General features: G+C 53.8%; 1 protein-coding gene across 1 annotated transcript in view; it reads left to right on the plus strand.

Annotated features, from left to right (window-relative positions):
* EML6 (echinoderm microtubule associated protein like 6) overlaps window positions 1-14147 on the plus strand; it is a 308568-nt gene extending 294421 nt beyond the window's left edge. Inside the window, exons 32-41 of the mRNA XM_006880926.1 lie at window positions 2746-2954; window positions 4157-4314; window positions 4967-5081; window positions 6645-6833; window positions 8629-8801; window positions 9224-9386; window positions 10542-10645; window positions 11249-11402; window positions 12034-12134; window positions 14123-14147. Of these exons, the coding sequence (XP_006880988.1) occupies window positions 2746-2954; window positions 4157-4314; window positions 4967-5081; window positions 6645-6833; window positions 8629-8801; window positions 9224-9386; window positions 10542-10645; window positions 11249-11402; window positions 12034-12134; window positions 14123-14147 (1391 nt within the window). The remainder of the gene's footprint in view (window positions 1-2745; window positions 2955-4156; window positions 4315-4966; window positions 5082-6644; window positions 6834-8628; window positions 8802-9223; window positions 9387-10541; window positions 10646-11248; window positions 11403-12033; window positions 12135-14122) is intronic.
* Window positions 14148-15788: the final 1641 nt, after the last annotated feature.

Genomic DNA, 15788 nt, shown 5'->3' on the forward strand with positions numbered 1-15788 from the left:
TTGCACAGACCCATCCCCCTGGTAAGAAGTTGAGCATTTTCAAAAGCAGACTGGTTGCAGGATTGGAAGAATGAGAGTAGTTTCATCCAGTTAATCCCATGGAGTACCTCTTCCCAGCACTTCCCAGCAGGCTGTGCATCCTTGCCTGCCGCTTGTAGGGATGTGGCCTTCATTACTGCTCGAAAGCTCTCACTGCAAGTCCTTTCTCTAAGGAGAGACGTGACTTTTCTTCCATGGCACTAGCTCTGTGCTCGCCTGTAGCCTAGACCGAGTCTGTTTCTGGAAAGCTATCGTATTGGCCCCCGGAGCAGCCTTGCCTCGTACACGCTCACTCTTCTCACTCCCTCCCTCCATCCCTTAGGGCAGGTACTGCCCTGACTGTGCCATGGCACATACCTCTTGTTCAGCCCTTTCAAGACCAGATTATTTTCTCTTTGAGGTTTTATTGAAACCATGTGTTTTCCGTAATCAAAGGTGTTTTAAATGGGAGGAACCCTCCAAACTTTTGATGCAATTAGTGGGAGGACACATGTCCCAAGTGGCCTCTGGAGCTGGTGTTAGGAAAGCCTTGTCTTCAGATTCACACCATTTTACAGGCCTCCAGCAGATGGCAGCATGAACTAACGGTGGGATGACAGTTTCCCACTGGATGGATGTAGGTGTGCACTGAGTGTCCCACGGATTAGGAAAGGACTGGAAAGGAAGAAGAGAAGTTTATTCTTGGGATGGTGGCGGTTTTGTTGTCACTGTTGCTAGACGCTGTCAATTAGGTTCCAACCCATAGAGACCTCACCTGCAGCAGAAGGGAACACTGGCTGGCCCATGTCATCCCCGTCACACCTGCTGTGATCAAGCCCCCTGACGTGGCCACTTGTTTACAGTGACCCTCTGCTTTCCCAAGCATACTGGCCGCCTCCAAGGACTGGCCCCTCTTGCTATCACGCCCAAAGGATGGGAGACGGAGGCTTAGCATCCTTGCACCCAGGGGGCATTCTTCTCTGTACTATCTCCAAGACAGATTTGTTTCTTCTCTGGATAAGTTCCTGGTATTTTCTTAAAAAGCATATTATTAATTCCTCATTTATTAGGGGATTTTCCCCCCAAATATAAATTACCTTTAATGGTGTGTATGTAGGTAAAAATAAACACACACACCAAAAAAAATGAAGAAAGGAATTAGTTCTTGCATAAAATGCTTACTGCTGGGTCCTAGAGAGTTGTATCGGCAACTCTGGTGGCCTAACGCTAAGGAGCTGTGCTGTTGGCCCAGAGGCATTGTGGTTTGGATCCATCAGCTGCTGGGAAAAATGTGCACACCATTTACAGCCTTTGAAAACCAGCTGGAGGGTCAGCTCTACGTCACTTCCAAGCTGATGGCACCTGACACCAGAGATTTGAGTAAAATTTGTGTTAAGCAGCCTAGAATTGACTGCAAAGAGGGGAAACGGGTCTTTCCATGACTAAATGTATTCGTGTGATCAAAGCAAGGAGAGAAAACCCAATACAAAAGTGACTAGAAGAAAAGTGCATTTCTTGGTCTTATTTTGTATTTCCTTTATGACTAACGGGAGTGACCCTCTTTTTTAGCTCTTTATTAAGCCCTTAGATTGCTTTTTGCATGACTCACTATTTAATTCCCTCTTCTACTGAAGGTGGAAGGGTTCTTTTACTTGTGATTTGGACTTCCTTACTGATTAATCTTTCATTTTTTGTAAGCGTTGTTAAGGTTTTTCTCTAGTTGATTCTCTTTAGTTCATTTATGGTGTCCTTTGAGATCATGGATTGAAAACCTCCAAGTTCTAGGTAGTGAACCGTCTATTACAGTAAGTCAAAGGTTCCACATGCAGAGAGAGACGATACACACGAGGGGAGGTAGCTGTGGGTCTCCCAGGCTCACTTAGAAAGGGATTGCGTTAGGAAGTGGCTGAGAATTCCCGCCACACACTATTAAAGGCATTTTATTACAAAACAATAAGCATTAATCTATGAGGGAGAAGAAATAGATTTGAGTGACCAGTAAAAGGAAGGTAGGTGTTTGTGAAGAAATTGAACCTAAAACCTGAAAGCAAGTTGAAAGAAATTCGAAGATCTAAAATGAAAATGTAAAATGTGCAGACTGAAAAATCATGATCTGATCAAAACAGATGAGGCTTAAAACATGGGCTAACACTAGAAAGTGAAGCGATGCTAAAATAAGAAAGTACCAGCAGCCACAGCTGAGGCTTTTCCGCTGCTCCCCTACTTCCCGTGCCTGGTCCTGTGCTGGGCCTTCACTGAAGTCCATCCTTTTATTCTTACCAACACCTGGTAAAGCTGGAACTGTCCTTATCCTCCAAGAACCCTGGCGGGGCAGGCAGTAGCTGCCGTTGCAAAGGCTAGTAATTTGTTGACCACAGTGGTGGCGTAGTTGGGGTGTGCGCCGCTGACTGGGAGGTGGGTGGTTTGAACCCACCGTCTGCCCCACTGTTGAGCAGCTGGAGCTGGGTGGCAGGTAGGGGGAATGCCCTGAAGCTAGTTGGCCCTTTTTTGATCTAGAAGCTTCCACACCCTGGGCCAGCCTTCCTCTCCCGTGTGGATGTAACTAGGTGGAGAGGGAACCTCTGCAGCTCTAGAAACTTCCAAGGCCTGGCGCTCTTTTCTGCAGAGGGTAGAGGCTGAAGGGGCTTGCTGCTAAAGGGAGAAAAATCTCTAAAAAGCTGGGCATCAGAGGGGTCCCAGGCCTGAGCGTCCCTCTCCCCCACGCAGGAGCCAGGGTTGCCAGCCGTGGGGGCCACCTGGAGCGCATATTTGTGGTGGAATTTCGCCCCGATTCGGACACACAGTTTGTGTCGGTTGGAGTCAAACACATGAAGTTCTGGACCCTGGCGGGCAGCGCCCTGCTGTACAAGAAAGGGGTCATCGGGTCCATGGAGGCCGCCAAGATGCAGACGATGCTGTCCGTGGCCTTCGGTGCTGTGAGTTCTCCCCAGGAGGGTGTGGGGCGGGCAGCCAGGCAGCTGCAGAGGGCAGGAGGGCCAGTGCCCCTTCACCCAGGACAGAGGCGATCCTTCCCCTACCATAGCATGCGGGGACCCCTGGGGCATTTTGGGGAACCCCTTGGGATTTGCTGGGGACCCTCAAGGCATGCTGGGGACTATTCTGAGCACTTCCCAGAGCATGATAGGGAACACCACAACGCCCAGAGCATGTTGGGAGTGCTGGGGCATGCTGGGAGCTCGGGCATGCAGGGGGATGCCAGAGACTCCTGGGCCATGCTGAGGTCCCACTGTGGGATATGCTGAGGACCCCAAGGCATGCTGAGGGATGCTGGGGATCTACTGGGGCATGCTGGGAAACACCACAATGCCCAGAGCATGATGGGAGTGCTGGGGGATGCCGGGGGGCGGGGGGGACTCCTGGAGCCTGCTGAGGCTATGCTGGGGGATGTCAGAGAGCATGTTGGGGACCTGCTGGGGGGCATGCTGGAAGTGTACCCCATATGCTGGGATTTCCCTCGAGGTATACAGGGACTCCCCCCTCCAGTATGCTGGGCACCCCTGTGGCATACTTGGATTCCCCTCGCCCAAGCTGGAGTACACCAGGTGTGCTAGAGGATGCCAGGGAGAATGCGGGGGATCTTTCTCCTCTCCCCCTGCCGCGTGCTGGGACCCCCCCTGGTGCATGCTGGGATCCCCCCGGGGCATGCTGGGATCCCCCCCCGTGCATGCTGGGATTCCCCCCCCCGGGGCATGCTGGGATCCCCCTGAGCATGCCTGGACCTGTCTTCTGCCAGACAGTGGCTCTTTGCCTGTCCCTTGTGCCTCAGATCCCCAAGTCACCACCCTTAACTGGAGAGTGAGGTGCCTCTGGCAAGGAAGCTGTCTTTGGGGACATTCTGCCTTCCAACTGTGGGCCCCCCACTTTGTGCGGAGCGCCCTGCCCCCCCACATGCTCCTAAGCAATACGTGGCCACCTTGCACTAAGGCCCTGGGCACTGGGGAGGGAAAGGCCCAACATAGACAAAACAGAGGGGCTTCAAAGCCAGATGATTGTCTCTGGGACCTGCCCTCCAGCAGATCAGGTCGCCTGGTTCTCACTGCTGTCTGTGAGCCCTTAGTGCAGTGTAGGTGGCGGGGTGCACGGCCGTGGTGTAGAAGGTACCCCACTCTGCTTCCAGAACAACCTCACGTTCACGGGTGCCATCAACGGGGACGTGTATGTCTGGAAGGACCACTTCCTGGTGCGGCTGGTGGCCAAGGCGCACACGGGCCCCGTGTTCACCATGTACACGACGCTGCGGGACGGCCTCATCGTCACCGGAGGGAAGGAGAGGCCGTAAGCGGATCCCTGGGGACAAAGTGACAGCGTGTCCATGTGGGGGAAATGCCTGCTTTACTTGCCATGACTTACCTGCCCTGGGAGCCGGCCTTGTCCCTCCCATGGCCCCAGTTTCAGCCGCCAGGAGAGTGGAAAGTGGAGAGCTGTGTCCTAGGGACTCAGAACCTGCGGAGAGGTGTCCCGGGTCCTCGGAGAGTCACTCTCAGCCCTCTGGGGAAGGGAGGAAACGGGAGGAGAGCCGTGGGAACGATCCACAGATTCAAGAGTCATTTCTCTTAGGGTTTCAGTCTACCAACAAAACAGCTTCTTTCCCACATTACAGTAAGCTTTCTCTCCAGAGTGGATGGATACCCTGTAGGAAATTAGCAGGCGTGGGGAGTTAAAATTTGCAGGTGCTCAGGAGTTCAGGTTTAGAGTCTGGGAGGTGTTAGGATGGGCTAGGTCCTGGGTAGTCAGAATGGCTGGGGCCTCAGGGCTGGAGGTGTGGAACCAGAGGCACTGTGGACAGCGAGAGAGCTGCTTCTGGCAGGCCACAGCCTTGGAAAGCCGGGGGGCAGCCCCCCACCACCACAGGGCTTGGCTTTATCAGAATCATCCCAAAGACAGCCTGCTAACAGCAGCCTGTGAGCGCCGCCTGCTCTGCTCTTAGGACCAAGGAAGGAGGTGCTGTGAAACTGTGGGACCAGGAGATGAAGCGCTGCAGGGCCTTCCAGCTGGAGACGGGGCAGCTGGTGGAGTGCGTGCGCTCTGTGTGCCGGGGGAAGGTGAGTCCACCCCACACCCTCCCACAGGGGCGCAGAGGGGGCGGGGAGGGGGGCCGGCGGCCGGCAGACAGGACCCAGCCCAGGAAGAACTGCCTAGGTTCTCTCCCGGGGCTGCGACGCTTTGTGTCATCCATAAAACAGTCCTCCAAGGTGTGTGTGACCCCAACTGAGTCAGCCAGGTGGGAGTCCATCTGCGGACTGCACCAGTAAGAATTGGGGTCACGTCTGAGCCCAGCACCCAGGTGGAGATCACATGAGTTCGGCCCACACTTGGTCACGTTCTGCATGGCATGCATGCTTAGACACAGAGATGGGAAATAACTTGCCTGAGGAGGTGACATGGCCAGTAAGTGAAGGCCACCGGACTATTCACTCAAACCCTTTGGCTTTAAAATCACGCCTTGGCCACGTATCCATACATGTTGTTTCTTGTTCCAAACAGCCATGGAGCCTTTCAGCGTCCAGTCTCTGTGCAGACTTCTCCGGGCCCCATGGGTCCTCTGACCGCCCATTTCACACTGCTGTCCTTGGGACCTGACCATACCTCTAAGTAACACTCCTTAAAGGAGTGAATGGTCAGTTGTTAAAAACAAAACTCCTCCAGGCTCTTCCTGTTTTACTGCTTGCACCCCAAGAAGGCATTTTTGAGAGTTATTCCAGTAAGGCGCTGCCCAGTGCTGCCCAGTCAGAATCTCTGGTGGGGCCTAGACATGGGGTGTTTGGGTTTTCTGGTTTTTTTTGTTCTTTTTCTATATTCCCCCAACTTCCTATTTAAAATTTCCTCTGAAGGATTGGTTTCAACCTCTGTTTAATGCCTTGCATTCAGTGCCTGAGTTAGTCTGTGGACCTGGTTTCTAGGTGACCATTGCATGAGGGAGGGGCTGGTCCAGGGAGAACTCGGGGCCCACACTGTGAGTCTGGGATGATGGTTTTAAACCGTTGAAGACGGTCGTCAGGAGGGGTAACGAGGCTTCCGAGGGACCAGGGCAGACCCTCGAGGACGTGGAAAACCTAGCTCAGTGGCAGCAAGAAGAACTTTTTAGTCTGAGCTGTCCACGAACAAGCTGTTGTCCTGCTTTTCAGAGAGCTGTGTCCCTGGAGGTTAGCCAGCGGGTGGAGATGGGCGAGTCCTGGACAGATGTCTCATAAAAGCAGAGAGGGTGGAGGAATGGCTGCAGGTGGAGGAGGCCGCATGACGTGTAGCGGCCCTGTGAATGACAGACCGGAACCTCGCCCTGTCTTGCTCCCACGTCCACGTGGGGTCCTGCTGCGTCCTCACACGCTCCGCCACGCTCAAGGCTGTTGTGGAAGTCACTGTGCCTGTCTGTCTTGTCGAGGGTCTTCTCTGCTGAGGGTCTTTTTTCAAGCACCGGTCCTTCCTGCCAACGGTCCCTAAGTTTATGTGATGGAGTTTCACAATCCGCGCCTCTCAGTAGTGCCCCTTACAGGAGCGAATGGCCGGTTGTTAAAAACAAAACTCCTCCAGGCTCTTCCTGTTTCAATGCTCACACCCCGAGAAGGCAGTTTTGAGAGAGCTGTTCTGGTAACGTTTATTTACAACAGGGCAAGATTTTAGTGGGAACCAAAGATGGAGAAATCATTGAAGTTGGTGAAAAAAATGCCGCTTCCAACATCCTGATTGATGGGCACATGGAGGGGGAGATCTGGGGCCTGGCCACGCACCCCTCCAAGGACATCTTCATCTCAGCCAGCAACGACGGCACGGCCCGGATCTGGGACCTGGCCGACAAGGTGGGTGACACATGCCTGCGGCTGGTCTCGAAGTAGTAGGACCCAGAAGGGGGAGAAATCCGCCATGCCTGACATGGCGTGGGTGAAGGTGACCACCGGCCAGCAATAAAGAGGAGAAACTTAGCCATGACGTCCACACTCCCAGTGCTGCTTAGCTGTAGATCCAGGTGGTGCTATGTGCCGGCGAGTCAGAACCCACCCATAACTGACGACTCCAGCAGTGAATCGCACAGGAGGAGACTGCCCATCCCTCTCCCACAGGGCAGCTGGTGGATTAGAATTGTGTGCCTTCGGGATTACAGCGCAGCTTCTTGCCACTAGACCACGTAGACTGAGGATGATTATTTCTGTGTTGTGGCCCGTATTGAAAGAGCCCACAATCTTAAAGAGAGATTCCTATCTCGTGATGGGGAGACTGAAACGTGATTTCAAATGTCAACTGTTACTAACATAATTTCAGTTAAAATCCCAATATAGGTTTTCTTGGAGTTTGACACAACAATTTGAAGGTTCCTGTAGAGTTAATTTGGAAAATAGCGAGGGAGTTGGGGGAGATGAATAAAAGTTGCCAAGCCTCATATTAAAAATGTGCATTAAAGTAATAATACTTAAACACTTGGTTTTCAGTCAGATACGGCAAAGCTTAGGTTACGAGTGTAACTGTTGGTTTGGTGAATGAACGTTCATGATTCAGAACCGTTAGCCCTGCGGCCAGGTTCTTCCTGTAACCCAGCTCTTGACGACCCTGCAGGACTGGGTAGAAGTGCCCCGGGGGTTTCTGTGAAGGCTCTAATCTTTACTGAGCCAGCGGCTCCCTCTTAGAGTGGTTGCAGACCTCTCAGGTAGCTGTCAAGTGCTGACCATTGTACCACTTGGGTTCCTTCCAAATACACACTCATATTAATACTCAAAACAGCCTTGTGAGGACCTTTGTCATTACAAATGGAACCACAGGGCAGGAACATACCCAGACGCGCTCAGCTCATAGGTGAAAGAGTGAAGATGCAGGTTTGAACTAGGATGACGTTCGAGCCCTTTGCCCTGGACCAGCCCATGAGCACTCCGGGGCCGATTTGACCTGCTGCCTAGAAGACTGTAAACATGACACCACACTTGTTTGTTAGGATCTTGTCTCCAAGTTTCTAGAAACAATGCCACACTTATTTGTTAGGATCTTGTCTGGCTGCATTTGTACCTCGGCATCAGAGGTCAGTAAGTCTGACAAGCCCGCCCAGAGCCTGAAATGACTGCTGTCTGACCCCTAGGGAGCTCTGGTGGTCCAGAGGGCATTGCACTGCTCACCCAAAGGCTTGTTCTCTGGCTGTTCACATCCACCATGGGAGATAAATGGGCAGTGTCCTTCCGTGCGATTTACAGCCTCCACGGAGGGCCAGCTCTGAGGTGACTCTGACTCAAGGGCAGTGGGATGGTGAGAGTCTGACCCTTCTTAGGACAAGCTGGCCAACCCTTGGCCCATATCATGCTGTCCTTCACGCGGCTTGGGTCGCAGCGCACTGTCCGTGTTCTGTCCAGCTTAGCAGGTCAGGGACATTCCTGCAAACAGTGTGGGACGCCCAGTAAGGACAGAGGCTCACGCTGAGTCACGCCTGTTATTTCTGACGCGTGGTGAACCATTCTGCACGCTTTGGCCCGTTGCACCAGCTGAGCACAGAGAGAAGGACCTGCTTGTTGGCAGTCCACCCCGGTCTACGGCTCTCGCCTCTGTCTGCACCGTTTTCCTTAAAGACTGGCTGAGGGGCCAGAGGCCGAAATGAGTTCATTCTGTGTCCTGCAGAAGCTGCTGAACAAGGTGAACCTGGGCCACGCGGCCAGGTGTGCGGCGTACAGCCCCGACGGGGAGATGGTCGCCATCGGCATGCAGAACGGCGAGTTTGTCGTCTTGTTGGTGAACAGCCTGAAAATCTGGGGGAAGAAACGAGACCGGAAGTCTGCCATCCAGGATATCAGGTACGTGAAAGGTGTGTGGACAGAGACGGGCAGGCACTCGCCGTCTCTGGCTCCCCGTCCGGAAGGGCTGTGGCTGGAACAATACTCGGGCGGCAGACACCACTTTGCAGCAGCCAGCCGTCAACCCCCCTCACACGCCAGAGGCCTCCTAACCCTCTTTGCTCTTCTCGCTGTCAGAGTGGTGAGAATGGTGTGTCCTACATGCACGGCTTCTGTACGTCCGCCCTTCCAGAGAAACTGAGCTCTTCAGAATTCAGGGAAAGGCCAGGCGCATCTAATCCACTCGGGTGCGGTCTCAGTGCCGTCGGGGCCCAGTAGGCCCTTCCCAGGGTGGACCTCAGGCTGTCATTAGGTGCCCCCCGTGAACAGCTGGACCTCCTGCCTGACCAGACCGCACCGTGATTGGGGTGTTCTCCCCCCAGGATCAGCCCAGACAACCGGTTTTTGGCGGTCGGTTCTTCCGAGCACACCGTTGACTTCTATGACCTCACCCAGGGGACAAGCCTGAACCGCACTGGCTACTGCAAAGACATCCCGAGCTTTGTCATTCAGATGGACTTTTCTGCGGACAGCAAATACATCCAGGTATGCTTCGTGGTGGCTGGGGCCGCCAGGAACACGCAGACGAGTCACCGTGGATTCTGTTGAGTGTTCGAGTCAGGAATTGCTACCTTTAGATGGATTTTATAAGTGGAGAAACCAAGGAAAGAATTTAGGAAAGAAATAGAATTTAAAATAGTAGAGAGCTATTCTCGGGAAGGAAAGACAGGAAGCCCAGGTGTAGACAGTGAGCTGCCCCGCACCAGCTTCCGTTCCAAGCCCCGCAGTCTGGTCCTGCAGGGCCGTACCTAGGCCGTACCTGACTTCCTGAGTTGTTCATTCTATTTCTTTTCCAAACACCACTTGGCAACTCGACCCTGAATGACAGACCTTGAGCCAGAGCTTGTCAGAGGGTCAAAATAGAAGCCCCCTCTGGGGTCGGCTGGGAGGCAGGTGTAGGGAGAAATGGTCTGGCCGTGTTCTGACCCAACACTCTGAACGAGCGTGCGTCTGTGAGCTGGCCTGGGACATGCTCGGTGAAAGGGAAGGCCGAGTCCCTCCACTCCTGCAGTGCTGCTGAGGCAGGTGCCACGGCGAGCCTTTGACGGGCCAGGCGGGCCTGGTCCCTGCTCTGCCAGCGCCGTAATGGGGAGGTCAGGCTCCAGAGAGGACGAGAAGATACAAAAACTACCACTTGCCATTACGTGCCGAGAAGGAAGGAGACAGGGTGCTGTGAGAGTCGGCAGAGCTGGATTTAGACGCTTCCTCTCTGAGCAAGTGGCATTTAAGCTGAGGTCTGAAGCGTGTGTAGGAGTCAGCCAGCGAAGGGGAGGGAACAGCACCCCGGGTGTCGCAGGCCATCTGTGCAGGGCGCTGAGGTGAGAAAGCTCAGCCTCCTGGGGTGAGGAGAGGGGCCTTCAGGCAGAGGGTGAAGACTGTGGTCATTGCCTGTCCTTGGGAACCGGGGTCAGGTTTTCCTAAGAGCTGCCTAGAGAAGTCAAGTGTTCGAGACTTCGCAGATCACCTGCCTCATTCCCAGGACCTCGGTCCCAGGGAACCTTGCTGCTCACCTGTACGTGAGACTCACCTGAGGGACTTGGAGGCGGTGCTGGGCCCATGGTCGGACAGACTTCGCTTCCTGGAGCTGAGTCTGGGACCCGAGCCCCGGGACACTCCAGTCTGGCTGCCTCCCACTGCCAGGTGTCCACAGGAGCCTACAAACGGCAGGTGCATGAGGTGCCCGTGGGGAAGCAGGTGACCGATGCCCTGGTCATGGAGAAGATCACCTGGGCTTCCTGGACAAGGTGACTGGGGGGACAATGCTGTCTGGGGCAAGGATGCAGGGGGCTCCCCCAGGTTCACGTCGTGGACAATGGCTCTCTGTGGTCCAGTGTGGGCCCCTGGTTTTAATGTGTCCTGGGCTTCTGAGGTGCAAACCCTCTTGGTGCGTAGACAGCCTGTAGTCGAGCTCCCCAACCTCGCTCAGCACGGTCACAGGGAAAGCAGCGTCCACTTCCTGGCCCAGGACAAGGGCCACTGTCAGGCCTTCGGGTAGGGGGTGGGAGGGCCAGGACCACCACCCAGCAGGGTGAGACCCCCCCACATGACCAGCTTCATCCAACCTGGCGCTTTAAGGAGCACAGCCTCGCCTCTCCAAGCATGAGCAGTCAGGGTTACAGAAAGGCGAGCAAAGTTCTTCTCTAGGGGATGAAGGGACCTTAGATACCAGAGGGCACTGGGGCACATGCTCGGAGCCGGGGGACGGATGCCCCCCAGGCCAGCAAAGCCTGACAGGGCTGGATTACAGGCGCACCCACACCCCCTCCCTGCTCCTCCAGGGGGAAGAGGGGCGTATAGAAGCCCCCCACCCCCAGCTCCCTTCTAACGCCGCCTCTCTGCCGGCACAGCGTTCTGGGAGATGAAGTCATCGGCATCTGGCCACGGAATGCGGACAAGGCTGACGTCAACTGTGCGTGCGTGACGCACGCCGGCCTCAACATTGCCACAGGGGACGACTTCGGGCTGGTGAAGCTCTTCGATTTTCCATGCACAGAAAAATTTGTGAGTCTCCCTGGGAGCCCCTCCCAGCGCTTGGCACCCCCGGGGTCTCTGGGAGTTGTCACAGCTGGATGGCCCTTAAGCAGGAGGGAATCTGTGCATTCCAGCGGCCGAGAGGGTCTGACAGTACCTACCTAACCTGCCCACCTCGTGTGGACGGGAAACTGGAAGCCAGAAGGCTGGGTGGAGGCCACAGGTGGGGGGCAGGAACAGGCATCTGCACTTCTGTGGCCCCCAGGGGACTTGGCAATACCTAACCTTCCCGCCCCATGTGGACGGGAAATTGGAAGCCAGGAGAAGGCTGGGTGGAGGCCACGTGTGAGGGCCGCAGATAAGGGGCAGGAACATGGATCTGTGTATTTTGGTGGCCCCCAGGGAACCTGGCAGTATACCTAACCTTCTCATCCCATGTAGAAGGGAGATTGGAAGCCAGAAGGCTGGGTGGAGGCCACATGTCGGGGCTACAGGTGGGAGCCACGCGTGGGGCATAAACGTGGATCTGCATTCCGGTGGCCGAGGGGACCTGACAGTACCTGAACTTCCTGTCCCGTGTCAATGGGAAACTGGAAGCCAGGAGAAGGCTAGGTGGGAGAACATGACCTCAGAGCTGTCTGCGTTTCTCTTTTGTTCACAGGCCAAACATAAACGCTACTTTGGTCACTCAGCTCATGTGACCAACATCCGATTCTCTCACGATGACAAGTACGTGGTCAGTGCTGGAGGCGACGACTGCAGGTACCCCACGGCCGGAGGCGTGAGGCCCTGACACCCCTCCCACCTCAGGGCCCGGGGACTTGGGGGGGAGGCAACGAGGACTTGTCAAGTGTAGGGCGTGTTGTCTCTGGAGACCCTGCCCTACATCTCGATGGGCCCAGTCCCCACTGCAGCTCCCACGGGGCTGGTTAAGCAGCCGAGAGCAGGTGAATAGCTACCCTGAGCACTGCTAGGTGGACAGGCCAGTGGCTGCTGTTGGGGGCTCTCGGGGACATTCGGTCAGGTGAGAACGGCAGTGATCAGTGATGTCCCTTTAAGAACTCCCAGCTGATCTGAGTTCCAGCCCGCAGCCTGGAAGCCACAAATACCCCTGTAAAATCGCACCTCCGTCATCTGGGGCATCAAGAAAAGCAGGTGTAGCACCATTTTACAGACGAAACGAGCGAGGAGGGAAGGGGGTCGGGCCCAGCCGAGCCAGGGCAGCTGTGACCCTGCCTATGTAGACACTCCAGCACGAAGAGAACACGGATGCAGACGTTAGTCATTGAAACAGAGCGTACAAAGGACGAAGCTAGGAAAACTGGAAGTTGTCAGAGAGGAAATGGACTGTATAAAGGTGAGGTGCATAGTGAGCTGAGACGCACTGGCCTCGGCCACACAGTCATGTGATCGGATACACTGAGGAAGAATGGTGGTGCATTCATCGTCAAGAGACGATTTCAAGATCTGTCCTGAAGCGCAAAGCTGTGCAAGACAAGTACTGTGGGTGACGCTATCCATACACTTGGAAGACCTGTTAATACGACGATTACCAAATAAATACACCTGCAATATTTGCAGATGGTGGCTTCTCTGTGGAAGGATGAGCACCTGTTCATTTCCTATGCTGGGCAAATCATTCTAGATACTGGACTTCATGAGGAAGAATGTGATAGCAGGATTGGAGGAAGGCTTATCCACAGCCTACATTATGCAGAGGATACAACCTTGGTTGCACAAAGTGAAGACTTGAAGCACCTGCTGCAGACTAGCAAAGACATTTTCAATCTGGATGACATCTCAACACCAGGATAACAAAAATCCTTATGATACAGGTAACATCACGATAGCGAAAAGACAGACGTCGCTGACTGCATCATAGTTACTGGGATCCACAGTCGACACCTTTGGTCCAAGCAGTCAAGAAATGAAAAGATGTGTTGCAGAGCAAGAATATCAACTGAAAGACCGAGGTGCACCTGATCCAAGACGGTGTTTTCAGTTACTTACTTTGAAGCTGAAAAGGGGGATAATGATAAGAGATGAGGATTAAGACCTTTGAATCATGCTGCCAGGGTGCTCCCTGGAGGCAAGGCCAGTGAAGACTTGTCTGATATCCTTGAGCTTGGGATTAAGAGGGTCCAGGCCCGTCCTTGGAAAAGGACAGCGTGCTCAGAAACGAGGGTCAGTGAGCAAAGGAGAAGAGCTGATGCAAAGAGGGTAACAGTGGGCCCAAGTGTGGCAGAGATTATGAACCTCAAGCACAACTTCAGAGGGGACGGAGGAGAAAGCCCCATGCAGACCCTTCGAGTCCACTTCCTGAGCACACGCCCAGGTGGAGAGCAGTCCCCGGGATGCGCTTGGCCTGACTGGAGCGCTTGCTGCTGTGCCGGACACTCCACTTACGAGCCCTCGAGATAGTGCCTGGGTTAAACAGAGCCCTTAACAGGCTGGTATAAGAGCTGTGGATACAGACTTAACATGCGCAGCCCCGAGGCCGTGGCGGGCACAAGAGGGCCCTCCTGCTCGAGTTGGAGTTGATAAAACCTTTCAGCAGTGAGGGGCGTGTGGAGCTGAGCTGCCAGAAGTCCTTGCTGGCCCGTCCCGCGTCCAGCAGCAAGGTCACTAGTTACTCTTGGAGATAGCAGTGGTCAGTACGTGACCCTGTCACACTGACTTCTGAGCACTGGGAGATGTGTCTGCCACTTGATGCAAACAGTTATGTGAAATGATGGTCTTTCTTTTTTTAGTGTATTTGTGTGGCGATGTCTGTAAAGCCCAGAAACCTCTTCTGCTACTGCCGCTGGTAACCACAGGGGCTGTGACGGCGTGGCGCCTTCCCGGACCACTGGGAGCCGCTATGCTGTGGGCCCAGGACCCGGCTGAGACCACGGCCACCACCACGGGACAGAAGCTCTGGGCGGCAGGGGGACTGCTGCCTCTCTCCGAGACTAAATGCCACTCATCCTGACCGAACTGACACCAAGCAGTCCACGATAATGTGGGAGTGCCTGTTAGCCCTAGCCAATAGGTAGCTTTTCATTTGCTTCCAAAATGTCAGAATTTTTGCTATTATGTTTCTATATACTTTCAGAACGTCAATCTTTATACAAATCAGTAAACTGAACAAGACAAAGTTGGATGCCCCCCCAAGGTCTGGAAATGTTACTAGCCTGTCCTTCACATTTCGCTTTTGAAAACCAAATGAGCCATGTGTAAGCACGTTGGAGAAACTGATTTTTTTTAATGTTTCATTTGCAGTTTTCTATCCATTAAGTGCCTTTGAAAGTTCCCAGCTGTGTGGGCTGCTATCGCCTCCCACAGATTATCTGCTTTCTCCACATGGTGCTAAAATCCGCTACCGAGGAGGGCTTGTGGTGCCCGTCACCATGCCCAGTGTGGCCAGGCCTCCAAAGAAACGCCCAGCAGCCATGTGCTTGGAGAGTCGTGGGTCCAGAAAGGTGAGGAGCAAAGAAGCCCGTGTTCACGAGGGAGGGGTGAGGACGGGGTGTCCTTCAATTAGTGCCAAATCCACAACAGAATTCCAACAAGCAGACCTCTGCTCCCAAAGCAGAAATAAAAGCGTAAACTCGGGAGCGACCAGGAGGATGAGGGGGTTCCCATGGTCAGGTGGGAGGTGCAGGCTAGTTCACCATCCTCGGCACCGCTTTAGATGAAGGGCAGGCCTGGTACAGATCTCTGCACAACCAGCTCCTAAGCCCAGGCCATCAATGATCTAAAGTCCAACTCCTCAGAGTCGGTTCTGGAGTAGAACGTGACCATCAGGCGAGGGGCTGGTGGCCCTGCGCACACAGACCCATCTGTCCTTGACTCGACCTTGAGCTGCTGTTGCAGAGAAGGCAAAATGAAGCATTTTCAGTTTTAAACAATTACCACAAAAGTGCTTCGGCATTCCAGAATGGATGAGGTCACTCATAGCTATTTTTATATGCCAGTTTATCAATGCCTTACGTTAACTAACCACTGGTGGGTTGGTCCTAACTGTTTCGTTTCTGTCGACAGTGAGGGGTGTCCAGGTCTGCCTTTCCTAGTGACCTTTCATGACAGTAGCCACCTGAGGGGACTTGGCCAATGGTGATGTGTACAACTACATTTAAGAGCAATAGTGTCTGTCTGTCAAGGAAATTCAAATCTTGCGTGTAAACATTTCTATGGTTTGATTTTATGTATGTTCCTAAGTCTTGCACTGTAGCCTACTGTATGTTAAAATATGGGTGCATGAATTTTCCGTTAGTAAAGTATAAAAAAACTTAAAATCATTTTGGTATGTGTCAAATAAATCTGATTACGTAAACCTGTGCTTTGTTGACTCTTGGTTCCAACGTAAACACAGGTCCCGCGAGCTCTGCAGACCATCCGGAAGCCCAATCACAACCCTCCCGGGACGTGAGTAAC

Source organism: Elephantulus edwardii, unplaced genomic scaffold, assembly GCF_000299155.1.
Source record: "Elephantulus edwardii isolate Elephantulus edwardi_28Jun2011 unplaced genomic scaffold, EleEdw1.0 scaffold00011, whole genome shotgun sequence".
Lineage (NCBI taxonomy): Eukaryota > Metazoa > Chordata > Mammalia > Macroscelidea > Macroscelididae > Elephantulus > Elephantulus edwardii.